We start from the raw sequence: 18,938 nt of genomic DNA on the forward strand, positions 1-18,938 counted from the left end.
TTCAGCCTTTTTTACGTTATTTGTCTCTATTAGTTTATGTGGCTTATGGGTATTTTTATTAATTAATTTTTATTTAATAACTTTTTTTTAAATTACTATTTTATTAGTTCCACCATGGGATATGAACAAGCAATCAACGGATTGCTTGTTCATGATAATACCCTGCAATACTAATATATAGGCTGACGATGTGCCCTTTAGTTTCCGTCACGTAAGTGATCTTACAGGCACCACCTGAGGATAGACCTGGGGTTCCGATCGGTCCTTAGGGCTGCCATGACATTGATCGGCGCCCCCCGAAGATGGCATGGGGGGAAGATACAGCTGACACCCAGTGTATTCTGATGCCGGCCCAGCGTCGATCTCGAGCTGAGCAGGCATCAGTTCTGCGTCCGATATATATCTTTTTGAAACAAAGCATTTTCTAACACTTTTAGTCAGTTTTGAAAGCAATGAAGTCAATCGACTTACCTCGAAACACCACCATGGATCCATTCTGCAGAGTAGTCATTCCATCTGCTGGCTGACCGATGCACAAATTTTTCAGTGGGTCTAGAGGTTAAGATTTACAAGTTTGTTAGAAATAATTCCCTTGTGACTTCCATGTTTGGAATTACAGTTTTTTATCATTTGATCTGATGTTTTAACATTTCTTTATATTTATGAAAGTACGAATGAGAATGCATAAACCTTTCCTTTTTTTCCACGATAGCATTTTTGTCACATCTTAATTTATCTTTACACATAAGGTATACAGTGTTGCACCAAGAATTCTATATGATGCAGGTACTGGACTGTATCATCCTCAATCTGAGCATGAGAGACATGTGACTCATGACAACATTGTTTGAATAGAGCCTTACATTTTAAACAATATGAATGGGATTAAGATGTCACATGAAATTGTTTACCATTCTTACTCTACTTACCATTTGAGCTTTTGATCCTATTAAGTAGTAATAGCCATTTTGTTGGCTTGTGTATAGTGTAGTCATGCACTACTGTTACATTTATCATTGGGAACCTATTCATTCTTCGATATATTTCCTCTGCAATCTGAATGATTCTTGTTCCTGGTTGTTGGTTCCAGTTAGGCATTACCATATGGGGATTATTAAGTAGATAATGTCGTTGCATCTCAGTACATATTCTGGTGACATGTTGAAGGTCATCTTCTGATATTCTCACTTTAATCGCTTCATCTTTAAGCAAGTCGCAAACATGATATGGGTTTGATATAGGAGACTTGGTGCTTTTAGTATGGTCCACCTCTTCAGGTTTCATTGGCCTTTTAGTAGGAAATCTTGTATGATCTGGTGTCTTGGTTGGTCTCACAGACTTGGTGGACATCTCGCTGTCATCTTCTTCTGTATATTTAGTTGTGGTCTCAACAACACTTTTGGCTGGTGTTGGTGTGTGTTTTTCAGTGCTCATTATTGTAGACACCTCAGACTCTTCTTCAGGTTGTCCTGTTGTCAGTTTAACAGGTTGTTCAGTTGTCAATGTTTGCTGGGGTTCTGCATTTGGCTCCATTGCGGTTATTTTTGATTGAGTAGTTTGTAGTTTTTCTGAATGCCCTGTTGTTGTTTCTGTATTTGCTGTGATATCACTTTGGTTTATTGTTTCCTTGGTTAGTGCTTTTTCACTTTTCTGAGTAGTAGCTGTGATAGAGAAAGGCATGATATTAGTATCTTTTATTAAATAGCCAGTGTTTCGGTCAAGGGAGATATTGGTAAATTCAGAAGGGGCATTTGTTTTGTGCCGTACTTGTTTAGTGATATATTTACCATTGTCAGTGACAGGATGTGTTTGTTTTGTTGGATCCACTGATTCACTACTAAAGGACAGTGTATTTGTTGTTTCCTGTACTTTTCCAGAGACTGTTGTAGGGGTAATACCACTAGAACCTGTTGTGCTTTGATCCTCAGGAGTTTTCAATGTGCTCACTGAAAAATTAAAAGAAGGTTCATATACATTCATAAATGATGACCCTGTAACTATTGTACTTGTGTGCTTAGCACTAATAATGTTAGCATCAATTATAGAGGATGTAGTCGCACTCATAGGAACATTTTTGTCAGTATTACTATCTAAACCTTGAGTACTAGTACTGTTCCCTTTAAATCCAGGTATTTCACTTGTGTAGTAAGGAAGTGGTGAATACTTTGAAATACCATGTGTGGTCTTAATTTTGCCACCGTCTAAATTAAGGAGAGTACTTAGTAAGTTATTCTCTCTTGTAGCTAAAGTTGATTTGGTAGTTTCAGTGGCTAGTTGTTCATTTTCAGTTCTGAATTTCCTTGTAATTAAACCCTGAATTGCAGTGCTATCCAAAAAAGTTGTGTAATGTTTATGTATCATTTTAAATGATGTGGATGTTGGTGTATCTTTTGGTATTATAGGTGGAATGGATTTTGTCATATCTTCCAATTCAGAAGATGGTGGTGTTGTCAAAGATTTTGTTTTATCAGTGGTCATTATTACAGAACTTGACTGGTCGGTACTGGAATATTTATCCAATATAGAAGTAGTCAACCCAATAGCACTTTCAGTAGTATCAATGGGATCTTTTGGAACTATTGTAGAGATGCTACTGTGTAGGTGTTCTGTAGTGGTATCCCATGTACTTGTTTCCGGACTGTTTAGTTTGCTAAACAATGTGGAAACTTCAGTAACTTTCGACACAGGTTCCTTGCTTAATGGCAATTCCCTAGTAGCTACTGCAACTGTGCTAGTTCCATTAGGGGTTAGAATAAGTTCCTCATTAGTGGCAGGAGGCAGAGTCGGATTTACAGTACTTTCTACCTGTCTGCTCAATCTGCTAACCATGGTGATGCTGGATAATGGCAGATCACTTACATGTGTAGAAAAAGTTGTTCTCTCAGACAGCTCTGTGCTGAACTGATCCTGAGTTTGCGGCCATTGTGTTTTATGCACTGTTTCAGTACCTACAATTGTTGAATAATCTTGTGTTTGTGTTATTGTGAGGGGAGAAGAGCTGGAAACACTATTTGAGATAGGACTTTCTTTAGGATCTTGAGTCTCCTGACTGTCTTTGCTAAGAAACTGGGAAGAAATCTTAGTAACTGTTGACACTGGTTCTTCACTTGGTGGCACTTCCTTAGTACCTGCTTCTACAGTGTTTGTTCCAGCAGGGGTCAGCACAAGTCCCTCATCTGTGTTCTTGGATAAAGTAGGCTTACTGGTGCTTGTTGTGTTGCTTTTCATTCCATTAACCATGGTGACACTATATATTGTTTGGTCACTTACATGGGAAGAAAAAGATGTCCTCCCAGACTGCTCTGGGCTGACAGGACTCTGGGTGTGGGGCCATTGTGTTTTATGCCTTGTTACTGACACATCTTTTTGTTCCTCTGATGTCTTAAATAGATGTGGTGAAGAAATTGATACACTATGTGTACTTGTTTCTTTATCAAGTAAGGTTTCTTTGCTGTCTAAAGGAACTTCTGTAGTTATTAACAGCTGTTCTTTAGTTAATGGAAATTCCTCTGTACCTACTGATACTGCATTAGTTCCAACAGGGGTTAGCATAAGTTCCTCATTTTTGGCAATGGGTAGAGGAGCACTAATTGTGCTTTTTGACTCTTTGGCCATACTACTAACCATGGTAACACTGGATAATGCAAGTGAATAATCTTCTTGTGTTTGTGTTACTTTGGGCTGTGGAGAAGAGCTCAATAAACTATTTGTGGAACTCTCTTTAGGATCTTGGATTTCCTCACTGTCTTGGGTATGTAACAGAGAAGGAACTATAGTGACTGTCGACATTATTTCTTTACTTGATGGCATTATCTCAGTTCTTAATACTATTGGGTTAGTTCCAACAGAGGTTAGCATGGTAATCGAAAGTGAAGGATTAATAGGGTTTTCTGCCTCTCTTGTCATTTCATTAACCATTGTGACACTGGATAATGATTTGTCACTTACATGTGTTGCCTGTGTTTCAGACACTGCAAGTGATTTAATTTTTTCAGTTATTTTGACCAGGGGAGAAGAACCAGATACAATATTAGTGTTTGTTTCTATAGGGGCTAGAGTGGTTTTAAGTTTCACGTGGTCACTAGCAGTTTTCAACTGGTCTACAGTGGGTTTTACGGAAGACCAGTCAAGTGTTTGTTCATCTGCTGCTTGCATTGTTTGATGTACTGTATTATTTCTGTTAAGTTCTGTACTTGTTGGGATCAAATCTACAATATCAGAGGTAGTTGATAGGCTACTGTTAGTTGCTTCATTTAATGTAGCATCTGGTATTGCAGTAGGTTGCTCCTCTAAATTTGTTGATGCAATAGTTTTGTGTGTGTGACTGAATGATACCAGGGTTGTTGCACTGGATATTTCTAAATAAGCTGGTACTACACTAGACAATGTTTCCTTTAAAACTTCAGTTTTTGTTTCATTCACGCCTTCTTCAAGCAATGGACCTGTAGTGTTATGATGTTCTGAGACATCTGATGATCTGTCTGATGTAGCTAAATTAAAAAGATTATCTGTAGTTTCAATTAATGTGATGGTTGTTGAGTTTTTTACAGTTTGTGTACTACTTGTCTCTTTGGGATCTTTTGAAGTAATGTGATCAGTGTAACTTGTAGGATTAATCAATTTTCTTTCTGTTGCTAGGTCAGTTTTGAAATCAATGGGTAATAAAGTAGAGCCTCCATGGTGGAGCTCAGCAGTGTTTGACAACAATGGAAACTGTAAAGTGGTGCTTTCTAAATCTTTGACTTCCATTGTAACTTTTAGTTCTTGATCACTAGATGTTGAAGTTGTGAGTTTTGCTATTTCTATATCAGTTGTGGATAATTCTATAGGAGTCATGTTACTGGGGTGTAACGTTGAGTGTGTTGATTTGTCATCTGTGTCTTGTTGTTTAATGATATCTGTGGTCTGCAGTGTAATTGTCTGGGGTGTATTAGATATTACATTGTCTTTAGATATATAATTTGTATGTGTACTCCCTACTGATAAAAATTCTATTGTCTCAACTGTTGACAAATGACCTTTGTCTACAATTGGAAACGTAAGAGTGGTTGGCTTTTCGTCATTTCCCTTTATGGTAACTTGTAAAAATGTCATATCATTTACTTCTGCATCTTTTGTCAAAGTTGGAGTTATGGTGGATGTCAGGTGGTCTTCGTGTGACTTTACAGATTTGCTGACATCTATAGTTGTTAGTGTCAGAGACTTTTCTGTCTGTATAGTGCCAGTTAATGAAGTCCCTTCCAATAAGTCGGTGGTCTTAATTATGGTGCCTGTAGATTTCACATCTGGTGACACTGTGACATCTTTAGATGTGAACTCATTTGGAGAATGTGTACTGATTCCTTGTGTGCTTTTGACACCTTCGTCCAGTGGTGTTTCAAGTGTGCTTAACTCCATTGGAAGTGGAGCTTTACTTGTTTCACCTTCTGTAGATGTGGAGACCAATGCTGTGTAACTAATCTTTTCAGAAGTGGAATCTGCATTACTTATGCTTGTTGGATGGGGAAGTTTGCTTATATCTCCTTGTGTTTCTGTAGTTATGTCAGTAGAATATGTTATCATTATGTCTTCACCTCTTTTAGGAACTTCACTAGCCACATTTGATGGAGCATTTTGAACTACATCTGATGTTAGTAAGTTTTTGGTACCTATATTCTCTGTAGACTCTATCACTTGCATTTGGTCAGATGCAGTGGGAAGTGTTCCTACAAGGTTTCTAGTGGTTTCTGTATAAGGTTTACTTTCTGTAGTAAATCTAACAGTTTGGCTCAAACTTGATACTTCACTTACTGACCAGCTTGGGTTTGTATTTTCAGTTATAACCATGGCAGAGCTGGTTTTAATGTTACTAGGCACAGTTCCCGTAATACCTGTACCTAAAGTTTGACCTGTACTCTGTTCTGTTTTGATTTGCATGGATGTATCATATGTTGAGCGGAGTTCCCTCTCTGTTGGGAAGTGGGTCACCTCAGTTGTTGATATGGATTGCTCTGAGCTTGCTGCAGTAAAATGATTGGTTTCTGCTGTGGTTTTCCTGAGGCTTTCAGATTCGGCTATTATAAGTGTTGATGGTGCTGTATCGCTGCTCATGCTGGCAGTTGTCATCACTGACTTCGTAGTGCTAGTTAATATTGTGTCTTCTATCTGTGACATATTTTGTTTTTCATTAATATTGTGGGCTTCAGTAAAAGGTGGTTGCTGCGTTGGAAATGATTCTACAGTAATGAGTGTGGTCCCAGTAGGTCTCACATCTGGTGGCACTGTGTCAAAGGCTTCTTTCTTTGGTGTTTCAGGTGTACTTATCTCTATTGGAAGTAAAGTGCTGTGTAATTGAGAAGAACTTGTTTCAGCTTCAGTGTTACTAGTACCTGTTATCTTTTCAGTTTTAGGATCTGTGTTACTTATACTTGTTGGAATAGGAATCTTGTTTGTATTTTCTCCAGTTTGTGATTCAGTTGTTATTTTAGGAATGTGTGTGGTGAACTTAACGTCCTCTCTGTCTGAAACTTCGCTAGGAACAGTTGAAAAAGAGTTTTGAGTTATGCCTGATGTTTCGGAGCCTATTCTCACTGTAGACTCTATCATTTTCAATGGGTTGGTTGCAGGGGAAAGTGTTCCTACAGGGTTTCTAGTACCTTTTGTTAAAGGTTTACTTTCTGTTGTCATGCTTATGGTTTGACTTGAATAAGATGATTCACTCATTTCTGACCTGCTTTGTCTTGTATTTTCAGTGGCAATTACATCAGAGCTGGTTTTAACCTCTGTTGAACCTATAGTTTGAATATCATTGGTTACAGGTTCAATAGAAACTTCTGTTTCTATATTTTGTTTTAATGTGGTTTGTGTAAATGTTGTTTTAGTTGTTTGTTTTTCCCTCAGTGTCTCAGCTGTTGAATGTAGTTCACTTTCTGTTGGGAAGTGGGTCGCCTCAGTTGTTGATATGGATTGCTCTGAGCTAGCCGCTCTGGTTTCTGTTGTGCTTTTACTGAGATTTGCAACCTCTGGTATTACTGTATGAGCTGTTGAAGGTGCTGTATTGCTGCTGACTATTTCTATTAACTTGGATACATTTTCCTTTTCATTAACATTATCAGCTTTTGTAAAAGTGGTTTGCTGAGTTGAAAATTTGTCTATAGGGTCAAGTGTGTCCTGTGTGGTTATCTTTTCCTTTATATAGGTAGTTTCAAATATTGGGTCTTGACTTGGCTTTGTTTCTGCCAAAGTACTTATTATATAATTTGCATTTGTTTCTGTAGTAAATATGTTGTCCTTGGATCCTGTCCGAGATGAGCTTTCAGAATTGATATCTGTTGTAACTCTAGAATGGGTTGCTGAAGATTCATCATTGGTAGTGGTAGCAGAGAGCAGCAAATGTTTAGTTTCATAGTCTGTGTTTGATTCAGGACCATGTAAATTTGCTGCAGTTGCTGCTGTGGTTGCAGGTGGCAGATCATGTAAACCTTCAGTCAAATTTTGTGTCTCAGCTAAAGTTTTGGAATGCTCAGTTCCATGCACTTCATCTGGCACTGTTGTTTTTATGAAATATTCCTTGTCAGTAGGTTTTAAAGCCACTGTAAATATGTTTGTGGTGCTTGATCCTAAAGTATGAGATATGCTTTCTTCAGTAGATTGAATTTTTTGTGATGTTACAAAATTTTCTATGAGTGATATTGTAGGCTGGTTCACTACTGGTGGAGTTGTTTGTGCAAGTGTTCCAATATCTTCCACTGTTGATTTTATATCTTCTGTACTTCTTTTCTCTGACACTATATTCTCTGTGCTTTCAACAGTTATGGAAGTTCTTGTTGTTGCTTCTTCTGCATTATATGTGTTTTTAGGATATGGAGATGTTTCCTTTTTTATTTCTTTAGTTGTCTTATAAGTTGATAAACTGTCTGTAAGTTGCCTTACGTCTGGATTTAATGTGCTTATTATGCTATTTTTAACATCACTTGTTTCTGTCGTAGCCATTTCCATCAAACTGATAGGATTCGTAGAACTAGTTACATCTTTGTCTATAGTATTACTTTCCAGCTGTTTCACAGTGAAGCCATCATCATGGGATGGCGCTGTGGTTACATCATTTAAGTTTCCAGCTACAGTGGTTAACAATGTTACAATAACTGATGTTTCCAAATCATTCATTGCAGTTGTGTGCTTACTATTCTTACTTTGTTGAGGTGGAGTTTCTGGTGATGTGCTTTTCCCTGTAGTTTTATCCTTTGCTGTTGTACTTTGCGGTGAGGTACTCATCATAATTGTAGTTTTTTCCGTTGCTTCTGTAGTTGGCAGAATAGTCATTGTACTAATCCTTCCTCTTTCTGAAGTTACACCAGGGTTTCTAGTTGATGATGTTGATGGATTTGATGTCCCTTCAGTCTGATTCTTTTGCGTTGTAGTCGGTGATGCTGTCGTTGTTGAGTGGATCACCAAAGTTGTTGGTTGTATAGTTGTTGACAAAAAGTCCATTCCACTGCCATCGTCTCCAGAGCCTCCATCTTTAAATGTGGGTTCAGGGGTTGGAAGTAATTCTTTATCTTTTTTTGGATCTGGAGGCATCAATGGATCTTCTGGTGGCAATTCTTAAAGAGAAAATAAGTATGTGTGAAAAATGCATGCATTGATACTTTGTTCAGTTATTAAAATTGCAGAAATAAGTGCATATAGACATTTCATTTTTTCTTACCAGGGAACTTCTTTTTTTGGTCTTTAAGTTTTTTCTTGTTTTTGCCTGTTAACCTTCTAGTTGATTTACTTCTTGTATGTGACGATGATGACTGGGAAGAACTTGAGAACTCACTTTCTACCGTTTCTAAAGTATGGGATTGAATAAAATACATTTTGAAGTAATATTGTAAGTAATTCATTTATTTTCTTATCTATTGAATGTATTGTAGCCAACCTATTGCAATATTAAACTACCTGGTTCATAGTTATTTTACATTTTTAAAAGCACTGGTCAACAGTTCACAACCTTGATGCTTACCCTGTCACCCTTAAATTCATTCTTATGTGTTTACCATCAACCATGATTATATCATACAGTAGGATTATATTGAACCGATCATCTATGAGACTCCAATAATTTTGTAGTAATGCTGCTGGTAGGGGACGTGCCCTCAAAGGGAAAGTTAAGGAAAGACACAGATGGTGAGTCCTATTGGTAAACTGCACTAAGCTGCCCATACCTACTTGCCAATCCTACCCTAGATGGCAGCTGAAAACTGGAGGAGCTTCCTGTACCAAATTGAAGCAAAAAGAAGACAAGAGTCAAAGGTAGTTAATCAACGATAAAAATAAGGAATACAGAATACACTAGCAAGCTCCATAGAAAATTTGTAGCAAGCACTAGGAAGGTGGCAAATTAATTTCTTATCGGATATCAGAGACCCAGTCTACTCTAGATTGGACTTGCCCACCTAAAGTCTAATCCAGCAAAGTAATAATGTGAATGGAGAAAGCATCTGTCCATCACAACTAGCTTAACCATCTGCAGCACAGAATAAAATCAACAGGAGACAAAAGGGTGCGTTAAAATTCAATTAAGACAACAAGGAGTGAAATAGGACACAAGACAAAATGAAAATAATTTAAAAAAAAATCATAATTTTACAAACAGAGGATGGTGCTGAAGCCCAGTTGTTTAAATTAGTAGTTTCACAACTACTATAATAGACTTTTCCTCAAATATTGAAAACAGCAACATCTTTTCTTTCCTTTGACAGAGAAATAGCCATATATTTATTACCTTGCCTTTCTTCCTCAGAGTTAACCTTCTTCTTCTTTATTTTTGAAATTGCTTTTGAATTAGGTTTCTTTTTAGGTTTCTTCCCTTTTCCTGGTTTTGAAGGCTCTGGCAAAAAAAATTAAGTTGTCAATTTCTGCCATGGTCTCAAATCAAAGCTGCGTCCCTTAATTCTTACCTCCACCTATTATAGAGCAATAACATATTCTAGCTATATAGAATTGTGAAATGTGTTACATTGACAGACATGTTATTTCATTTAGTAATACTTACTGTACATATATTTAACTGTTTGCACAAACAAGTTGGAAATTTGCTTTTTAAATCTGTTTTTATCATTTCTTTCTAGTATTTACTGTAATTTTGTTGAATTAATATGAACTCACATTAGATAATCAGGCCAAATAGTTTGTAATTGATCCTATTGTATATTGTATGATATAAATTTGTACACTTTTCAGAATCAGAATGGCTTGAATGAATATCTTACCATCATCATCTTCCTTGGTAGGTTTGGCTTTTTTCTTGTTAGGTTTATTTGAATTTGGCTTATTGCTCCCTTTGTCTGATGGTGAGATGTCCTCTTTTTGAGGAAAAAAAACAGTGAACAATTGTTAAAACTACAAAATTCCAATCTATTTTTTAAATATTATTTTTAGTACTAAAATGAATAGGTAAGCACACTGCATTATTATAAATGCAACATTAGAATGACCATATGTTGTTTTATTAATGTTTTTCTCACCATCAACATCTTCATCTGTAGGTTTACCCTTTTTCTTGTCTGGTGAGTTGGAATTAGGTTTCTTTTTCTTTTTGTCTGATGGTGATGGGTTCTCGGATGGATCTTTTTAAGAAAGACGAACTATAAGTATTTTAAATTTGACTTGTTCATTAAGTTATAATATTTAGAATGACGTATCAATTGAGTTTACATACACAAGTAGACAAAATTATTGGTACCTCTGAAAGAAAAATCAACAATGGTCACAGAAATAACTTGAATCTGAGAAAAGTAAAAATAAATACATTTCTATGTAAATGAACACATGAAAGGCAGACATTCTTTTCAATCATGCTTCAACAGATTTGTTCAAAATATAAAACTCATGAAACAGGTCTGGACAGAAATGATGCTTCCCTTAACTTATAGTCCGAAAAAATACTGTAAGGCGCACTGGAGTATAAGGCGCACCATGAATAAATGCCTGCTAAAACGCCAAGGTTCATATATAAGGTGCACCGGAGTATAAGGCGCACCTGATTGTAAGGATGAATGACCAGCAGGTGGCAGACCTGTGCACAGTTCAAGGCAGCTGTTGTCTGTAAGTATGGTTTATATATAAGGCGCACTGGACTATAAGGCGCACCTTTATTTCTGAGAAAATCAAAGGATTTTTAGTGCGCCTTATAGTCCGAAAAATACGGTAATATTTTGTTGCACAACCTTTTGAGGCAATCACTGCAACTGACCTGCGACTGAGACCAAGCTTTCTGATACTGGGCAGCACCTTTCTCTCTAGAATCCCCTGATAGTCTTGAAATTTCATTGTACACTGCACAGATTCAAGACTTTTTGTGCCAGATGCAGCAAAGCCGCCCCAGAATTTAACAGATCCTCCTTCATGTTTCACACTAAGGACAGTATTCTTTTCAAGATATACTTAATTTGTATGTCTGTGAAGATAGAGCTTATGTGCCATGCCAAAAAAGTTTGATTTTAGTCTCTTCTGTCCATAGGAAATTCTCCCAGAAGCTCTGTGGCTTGTCAACATGTAGTTTTGTAACTTCCAGTCTTGCTTTTTTATGATTTCTTTTCCGAAATGGTGTCTTCTTGGCCGTCTTGGCCGTCTCCCACTTTAGCTCAAACAACTACAGATGGTAGAATATGACACTGATGTTTCTTGATCTTTACCTTGTTTCTTGAAGTTCACCTTTAATCTCTTTGGAAGTTTTTCGGGGCTCTTTTGTTACCATTCGTATTATTCGTCTCTTTGATTTGTCATCCATGTTTTTCCTGCAGCCACTTTCAGGTAGGTTGGCTACAGTCCCATAGATCTTTAATTACTGAATAATATTTGTTAATCTAGTCATAGGAACATCAAGCAGCTTGGAGATGGTCTTATAACCTTTACCTTTAACATGCTTGTCTGTAAGTGTGGTACACATGATGAAACCAAACGGCACAGTGAGTAACTGTAGCCCTAAGTTAATAAGTAAAAGTCACAGCATCCAATGAAGTGAAAAAGGTTTATCTTTTTTTCACCTCAGCATAACATCTGCAACGTTTCGATTCCCCATGAATCTTTGTCGAGCATGCATTATGCTGCAAGCATCAACCATATAAGAAATTTCCTTTGAGAGTGGAGGTTGTGGTCTGTCTTCTTTGTTACTAGCTGTAGCTCTTAATACAGGCCACTGGCTGATTACAAGATTGTAGACACTTGTGATGATAATTAGTGGACACACCTTGATTTAACATGTCCCTTTGCTCACCTTATTTTCAGGGGTGGCAATGTTTCATGGGCTTTTTTTTTTTTTTTAAAAAGTCTGATGATGCATGTTTGAAAAGCAATGTCTGCCTTTCATTTATACATTTTCATATAAATGTAGTTTATTTTTACTTGTGTCAGATTCAAGTTATTTCTGTAACCATTGTAGCTCTTCCCTTCATTAAACAAGGGGTACCAACAATTTTTTCCACATCTGTATCTGAAATTCTCTTATGTTTTTATGTAGTTAAAAAAGCCAAGTAGATTGTGCACTGCAGTGTCAGTAGAATACAGTATGAAACCCCTGGCATAAACTAGACTAGATGTAAGATATTTAAAAAACCCTGTTCTTGAAGATTGTAATGTATGAGGCTTTTATTCATGTATATGTTTAGTATAAGTGTATATACTGTTTATGAATAAATATAATGGCAACAAAACTTTACCGTCTGAATCATCTTCCAGTCTCTTTGGCTTCTTTTTGGCAGGTGAGCGTCTCTTTGTAATCCTTTGGTTAGACTTAAATTTATTACTATCCTCATTATTGGCTTTAGAAAGAAAACAAAAAGCAGATGTTAGTTTGGATAATAGCCCTACTTCTACCAACACTTAGGGGGAGATTTATCATTAGTCCTATGTAGCTTCTTGGCGTATAATTGTCGCTAATTTTTGTGCAAACATCGCTTTTGCTGGGTTTTTTTTAGCAAGAAAAAAACTCAACTCTAAAGTCATGCAATGGCGGAAAAAAATACACCACAGAGTGTGCAACACCACCAAAACACAACTGAGAATTTTCAAAAGAAAGCAAATTTAATCACAAAACTACACCACATAGGAGCTGGTGTATGTGGGTCCATTGCTACTACAGGAGGAAGTTTTTGCTCAATTTTGAAGTTTTTGCTCAATTGTAAAGTTTTTGCACAATTTTATGTTTGAGGTATCCGAGAATTTCCTGTGCAAAAACATCTCAAAAAGGTAGAAATTGAGCAGATGTTAAACATACGCGTGACTGGTGCACTCTATTCACATAGAGCACACACAGCTGATCAGAAGGCATTTAACACTGCACATACACCGGACTATAAATCCGACGGTTGGAAATCTGCCATCCTGTCTGACGATAAATCTCCCCCTTAAAGTCTGTAACTCTAATTTTTTTTGGATATTCCTACTAGAAAGAGTCACGATTAAACATGTCACTTTTTACCACCTGCACTTACCACTCTGATTTTGTTAACATATGAGCAGGGAGCATTGTAGTAGCTGGACTGATGTTCCATGTTTAATGACTGATTATGAAATATTGAAAATAGAAACTTGTTGTTATGCTTATTAGTAATTTTATTTTTATTCATTTAATTGCTTAAGTTACTTAAAATTTATCTCATTTAAAAAATATTATATGACATATGAAAGACAGGTGAAGTTTGTCATCTTGACAGAAGGGTTAACTATGATAGCACACTATGTGAATTGTGTCACGGGTGCCCCTGTGACCTATATCCCGGGTCGCAGGGACACCCGTGTACCTCCGTGTGCCCCTGGAGCCTGTCCGCAAAAGAACTCACCTCTCCTGGCTCCAGCGGCAGTCTCTGTGCATCCCGTGCGCGAAGGGGAGCATGCGCCGGCTCACAAAGATTTAAAGGGCCAGCTCACCAATAATTGGCGCTGGCCTGCCGCCTTCCTAGATAAATTCTCAGCCCCTTCCTGTGTCCCCTGCCGGATCTTTGAGCCTATGCCATAGAGAAAGCTCCCGTGCGTTAATCCTGAGTACTCCTGCATTCCTGGTTGTTCCTGTTCCCGTGTTCCTGGTTGTTCCTGTTTCTGTGCTCCTGTGTGTTCCTGCATTGCTGTTCCTGTGCTCCTGTATGTTCCTGCGTTCCTGTTCTCCTGTGTGTTCCTGCATTCCTGTTCCCGTACTCCTGTGTCTTCCACTCCATTCCTGTGTTCCTGTTTCCCTTCTGCCTGGACCTTCCGTTGCTGACACTGGATTGGACTTGACCATGCATCTCTGTCGCCTGCCCTGACCCTTTGCCTAAACCTGACCACAAGCCACCACAGGCTAGTGTGTTATATGGGGCAGAGAACTCTGGGAAGGAGAAAGGAACACCCCAGATGACATGTGCAGAACTGTAAGCCAATCAGCGACTGGCAGGCTTATGTGATGTCACACAGGCTCACAGCCCTATAAAACTGTCGGCCATTTGCAATCCCGGCATTTTACACTGCATGTGCTTTCTGTAGTGTCTAGCTGCTGCTACTGTACTGTGCAGTAGCGATTCTTGCTCCAATCCCTGGATGTTCTTTAAGGGGGATCTATATACCCCACATAGCAGTTCTATTTAGTGACAAAATCGAATAGGAAGAAATTAGTTTCACATTCATGCATCTGTAGTAGCGATTGGTGAACCAATCCCTGGTTTTTCTTTAAGGGAGATCTGTATACCCCAAATAGCAGTTCTATTTAGTGACAAAATCGAATAGGAAGAAATCTGTTTCACATTCATGCAGCTGCTGTAGGGATTTGTGGACCTCTCACTGGGTGTCAGTTGTGGGGTATCTGTATAACGCACATTGCCATATCTTTTTGGGGCTATAGTTTACAGCCAGATTTACGTGTGAAATCCACATAGTTTATACAGTGATTTTCGCTGAAATTACAGTGTCAGTTGTGGGGTGTCTGTATAACGCAAATTGCTATACCTTTTTGGGGCTATAGTTTACAGTCAGATTTACGCGTTAAATCCATTTAGTTTATACAGCGATTTTCACTGAAATTACAGTGTCAGTTGTGGGGTATCTGTATAACGCACATTGCCATATCTTTTTGGGGCTATAGTTTACAGCCAGATTTACATGTGAAATCCACGTAATGTATACAGTGATTTTAGCTGAAATTACAGTGTCAGTTGTGGGGTATCTGTATAACGCACATTGCCATACCTTTTTGGGGCTATAGATTGCAGTCAGATTTACGTGTGAAATCCACGTAGTTTATACAGTGATTTTCGCTGAAATTACAGTATCAGTTGTGGGGTATCTGTATAACTCAAATTGCCATACCTTTTTGAGGCTATAGTTTAAAGCCAGATTTATGTGTGAAATCCATGTAGTTTATACAGTGATTTTCGCTGAAATTACAGTGTCATTTATCTGTATAACGTACATTGTCATAGCTTTTTGGGGCTATGGATTACAGGCAGATATACGTGTGAAATCCATATAGTTTACACAGTGATTTTCACTGAAATTACAGTGTCATTTGTGGGGTATCTGTATAACGCACATTGCCATACCTTTTTGGGGCTATAGTTTACAACCAGATATGCAAGTCAAATCCACGTAGTTTATACAGTGATTTTAGCTGAAATCGCAGTGTCAATTGTGGGGTAACTGTATAATGCAAATTGCTGTACCTTTTTGGGGCTATAGCTTACAGCCAGATTTACGTGTCAAATCCACATAGTTAATAAACCACAATGTCAGACAGAAAGGTGGCAGGTGGAGCTGGCAGAGGTGGCAGCACAGTAAGGGGACGTCGCAGCAGAGGTGACTCTGTGAGGCCAGAACTGCCGTTGTCATCTAGTGGCAGTGTGTTGATCAACAACCCAAAGGTTGTTGAATGGTTGATTAGGTCATCCAATTCCTCAAATATAACATCTGACAACCCCAGCCAAAAGTCTGTGGAATCCTCAGATACAACAATTAGTTGACATGGCCTAGGAGCAGGTCAGTGGCCCTCACCTGTCCTCAACCAGCCTCAGTTCTGTTCCTTTCCCTCAGCCAGAGAGCTACTTGGTTGTCTGGGCTCAGCGCCACTATTCAGCGAGGACGAAGTGTTTGAGGACAGTAAGCAGCTGCTTTGCAATGAAAAGGTGGGGAAGACTTCCACTGCTTCCTGCAGTAGGCAGGCTGTGCATAATGACACCGGTAAGGAGAGTAGCAGTGACCGGGAAACGCAAATTGACGATGATGTAGCTGATCGCACTTGGGAGCTGGGTGTAGCAGGGGATTCATCATTGTCAGACGAAGAGAGTGTCAGCTAACGCATTAGCAGCAGAGCAGGCAGCAAGTAGCTACTGTGGCCATGAGTCAGGAGGGTGGCAGCAGTGTGAGGAACCGGAGCCAAACGTCCGCGGTGTACAAATCCCGATTCACAGGTCCAAGTAAGCAGTGGCACAGAGGCTCAGCGAGGCAGTGGCAGTAGTAGTCGCTCAGTGCAGAGTGTTGGTGCTAAAATTACCACTTCGGCGGTGTGGCAGTTTTTAGTAAAGACACCAGAGGAGCCGAGCATGGGTATATGTCATATCTGCGGGCAGAAAGTGAAGCACGTTGGCACCACGGCCCTGCGCCAACACATGCAGCATCACCATCCAATGGCCTGGGAGAAACGTCAGATGTGGTCCATCCTGCATGCACAGCGACAGCAGCAGCACCTAGTGGCACACATGCTGTTTCAGCAAGTCAAGGCTCCAGCACCTCTGGCAAAGGGAGCTGTTTGTCTTTGACCTCATCTGACAGTCCATATGCTCCTGCTCCTCGCTACGCATGGCGCCAGCAGTCGTTGAGCGAGGCAATTACAAAGAGACAACTCTATGCGTCCAGCCATCCTAAGGTGCAGAAGCTGACCGTCCTCTTGTCGAAGTTGTTGGTACTGCAGTCTCTCCCTTTCCAAGTCGTGGACTCTGCACCCTTCAGAGAACTAATGGCTTGTGCCGAACCAAGGTGGAGAGTTCCAAGCCGCATTTTTTTTTTCCAAAAAGGCACTGCCAGCCCTTCACTAATATGTACAACAGAAGGTGGGCCAGTCCTTGAGCTTATCAGTTTTTTCCAAGGTGCACGGCAGCACGGACATATGGAGCTGTAACTATGGTCAGGGCCTGTACATGTCCTTTAAAAGTGAAAGAGGACACTGACAGGTGAAAAGAAAGGCAAAATGATCAGTGACGTCAATGCAAAATTACTGCCGACACCCTCTCCACTCTTTTGGGGGGTTTCTACATGTATCAGGGTTTAACAGAACAGGTTCTGTCGTAATCTATGGAATCATCTGATGTCAGTGTAAAAAGAGTGCACTCTTTGATGTTATAGTGGGATCTTGGCCCTCAGCTCGGTCCTTTCGAGCTGGCACAGACGTTACCTATTCAGGCTGCGTTCCCATTTCGCTTATTTGGTGAAGTTGGCCTCTGTAAATGCACATGGAAGTGAAGAGTGAAGCGATTCTAAGAGTGGTGGCTGTCATGTGCGTGTCATACTAAAACACAGCATTGTTTGAAGACCAAACCAAGCTCCCTATGCATATTTAAGCATGGCACAATATTCTACAACATCCAAAGGCTCTCTGCAGCCAAGAAATACCAATTTTTTTACGTGATTCGTCATTGGTCGAATTAGGGTCGAATCAAAACTTTTTAAAAAATTCGGCAAAACGGGCCGAACCGAATTTTAACAAATTTGCCCATCTCTACTGACAAGATATTGCTGGCTTTAGAGGCATTACATGCTGTTATTTCATCTATCATCTACTAGTGCAGCTAAGTATTCTCAACGAGAGACTCTCCTAGATTTACTCCCCCAAGGACATATGCCGCATGTGGATTATTAGACCCCAGGTGCATAACCTTACATTTATCCACATTGGATCTCATTTATTGAGTGGATAACCATTCACTCAGTTTGTCCAAGTCACCCTGCAGCCTATGAACTTTCTCCGTAGACTGTATTACACTACACAGCTATTTTTACATCTGTAAAAATAGACACAGTGCTATTAATTCCTACCTTTGTATAATTAATAAATACATAAAATAGTAGTGGGTCAACCACTTATAGCTGGTGACTATTCTGAGTAGGAATCATTAACCACACAACTCTCTGAATACAATGCTTCAGCCAGTTTTCAATCCAATTGCAAATGATTGTCAATGAGGGACATTTCAAATGCCTTTGCAAAGTCCAAGAACACAATATCCACAGCAACTCCTCCATCCAGGCATCTTTTTCACCTCTTCGTAGAAGCAGGTCAGGTTAGTCTGACAACTTCTATCCTTAGTAATCCCATCCTGGCTGTCACTTATACTATTTGATGTCCCACACTTCTGTATGAAATCTTTTAGTAACCCTTCCAATATTTTCTCCACATTTGAAGTTGAAGGGGTATTCTCGTCCGGGCACTCAAATTCAGTTTCATTAATCTCCCATATATAAACATTTCTTCAATTAGATGTTATTAAAAAAAATGTTCCTGTGTGAAGATAATTTCTCATAAATGTAGTCATTTTGTCCCTTAGAAACGAGATGGCTTCCTCGGATACGGCCACCTCTGATGGATTGAGTGCACAAATAAACAAAAAGGTTTTTGTATACGAAATGTCTGGGAGTTTCTGCATGTCCCACAGCCGTCCTGTGGTAATGATCGCTGAATCCTGGTGGTCCGGCAGGACTCTATAGCCCAAGTCTGGCCACCGCTGCTAGAGTGTGACGTGGTCGTAACCGAGGAAGCCAACTGGTTTCTAAGGGACAACATGACTACATTTATGAGAAATTATCTTCACACAGGAACATTTTTTTTAATAACATCTAATTGAAGAAATGTTTATATGTGCCAGATTTATCAAACTGAATGTGAATGCCCAGACGAGAATACCCCTTTAAGCTTACAGGCCTATAATTGCCTGGCAAAGTTCTAGAGCAGTGATGGC

At 39.1% G+C, this 18,938-nt stretch overlaps 1 protein-coding gene across 28 annotated transcripts in view; it reads right to left on the reverse strand.

Moving 5' to 3' along the window:
* The window catches only part of PRG4 (proteoglycan 4), a 138,805-nt gene that overhangs the window by 19,400 nt on the left and 100,467 nt on the right, over window positions 1-18,938 (reverse strand). For 25 of the 28 annotated variants that reach the window (XM_072128211.1, XM_072128208.1, XM_072128204.1 and 22 more), the window contains 9 exons: window positions 12,684-12,785; window positions 10,491-10,592; window positions 10,236-10,328; window positions 9,749-9,853; window positions 8,687-8,812; window positions 8,163-8,582; window positions 1,788-1,946; window positions 930-1,661; window positions 472-552 (listed from right to left, as the gene is read on the reverse strand). In XM_072128211.1, coding sequence (XP_071984312.1) covers window positions 472-552; window positions 930-1,661; window positions 1,788-1,946; window positions 8,163-8,582; window positions 8,687-8,812; window positions 9,749-9,853; window positions 10,236-10,328; window positions 10,491-10,592; window positions 12,684-12,785 — 1,920 coding nt within the window. The remainder of the gene's footprint in view (window positions 1-471; window positions 553-929; window positions 1,662-1,787; window positions 1,947-8,162; window positions 8,583-8,686; window positions 8,813-9,748; window positions 9,854-10,235; window positions 10,329-10,490; window positions 10,593-12,683; window positions 12,786-18,938) is intronic. The other 3 variants (XM_072128214.1, XM_072128188.1, XM_072128212.1) reach the window with 2 other exon arrangements.

Source organism: Engystomops pustulosus, chromosome 10, assembly GCF_040894005.1.
Source record: "Engystomops pustulosus chromosome 10, aEngPut4.maternal, whole genome shotgun sequence".
NCBI lineage: Eukaryota > Metazoa > Chordata > Amphibia > Anura > Leptodactylidae > Engystomops > Engystomops pustulosus.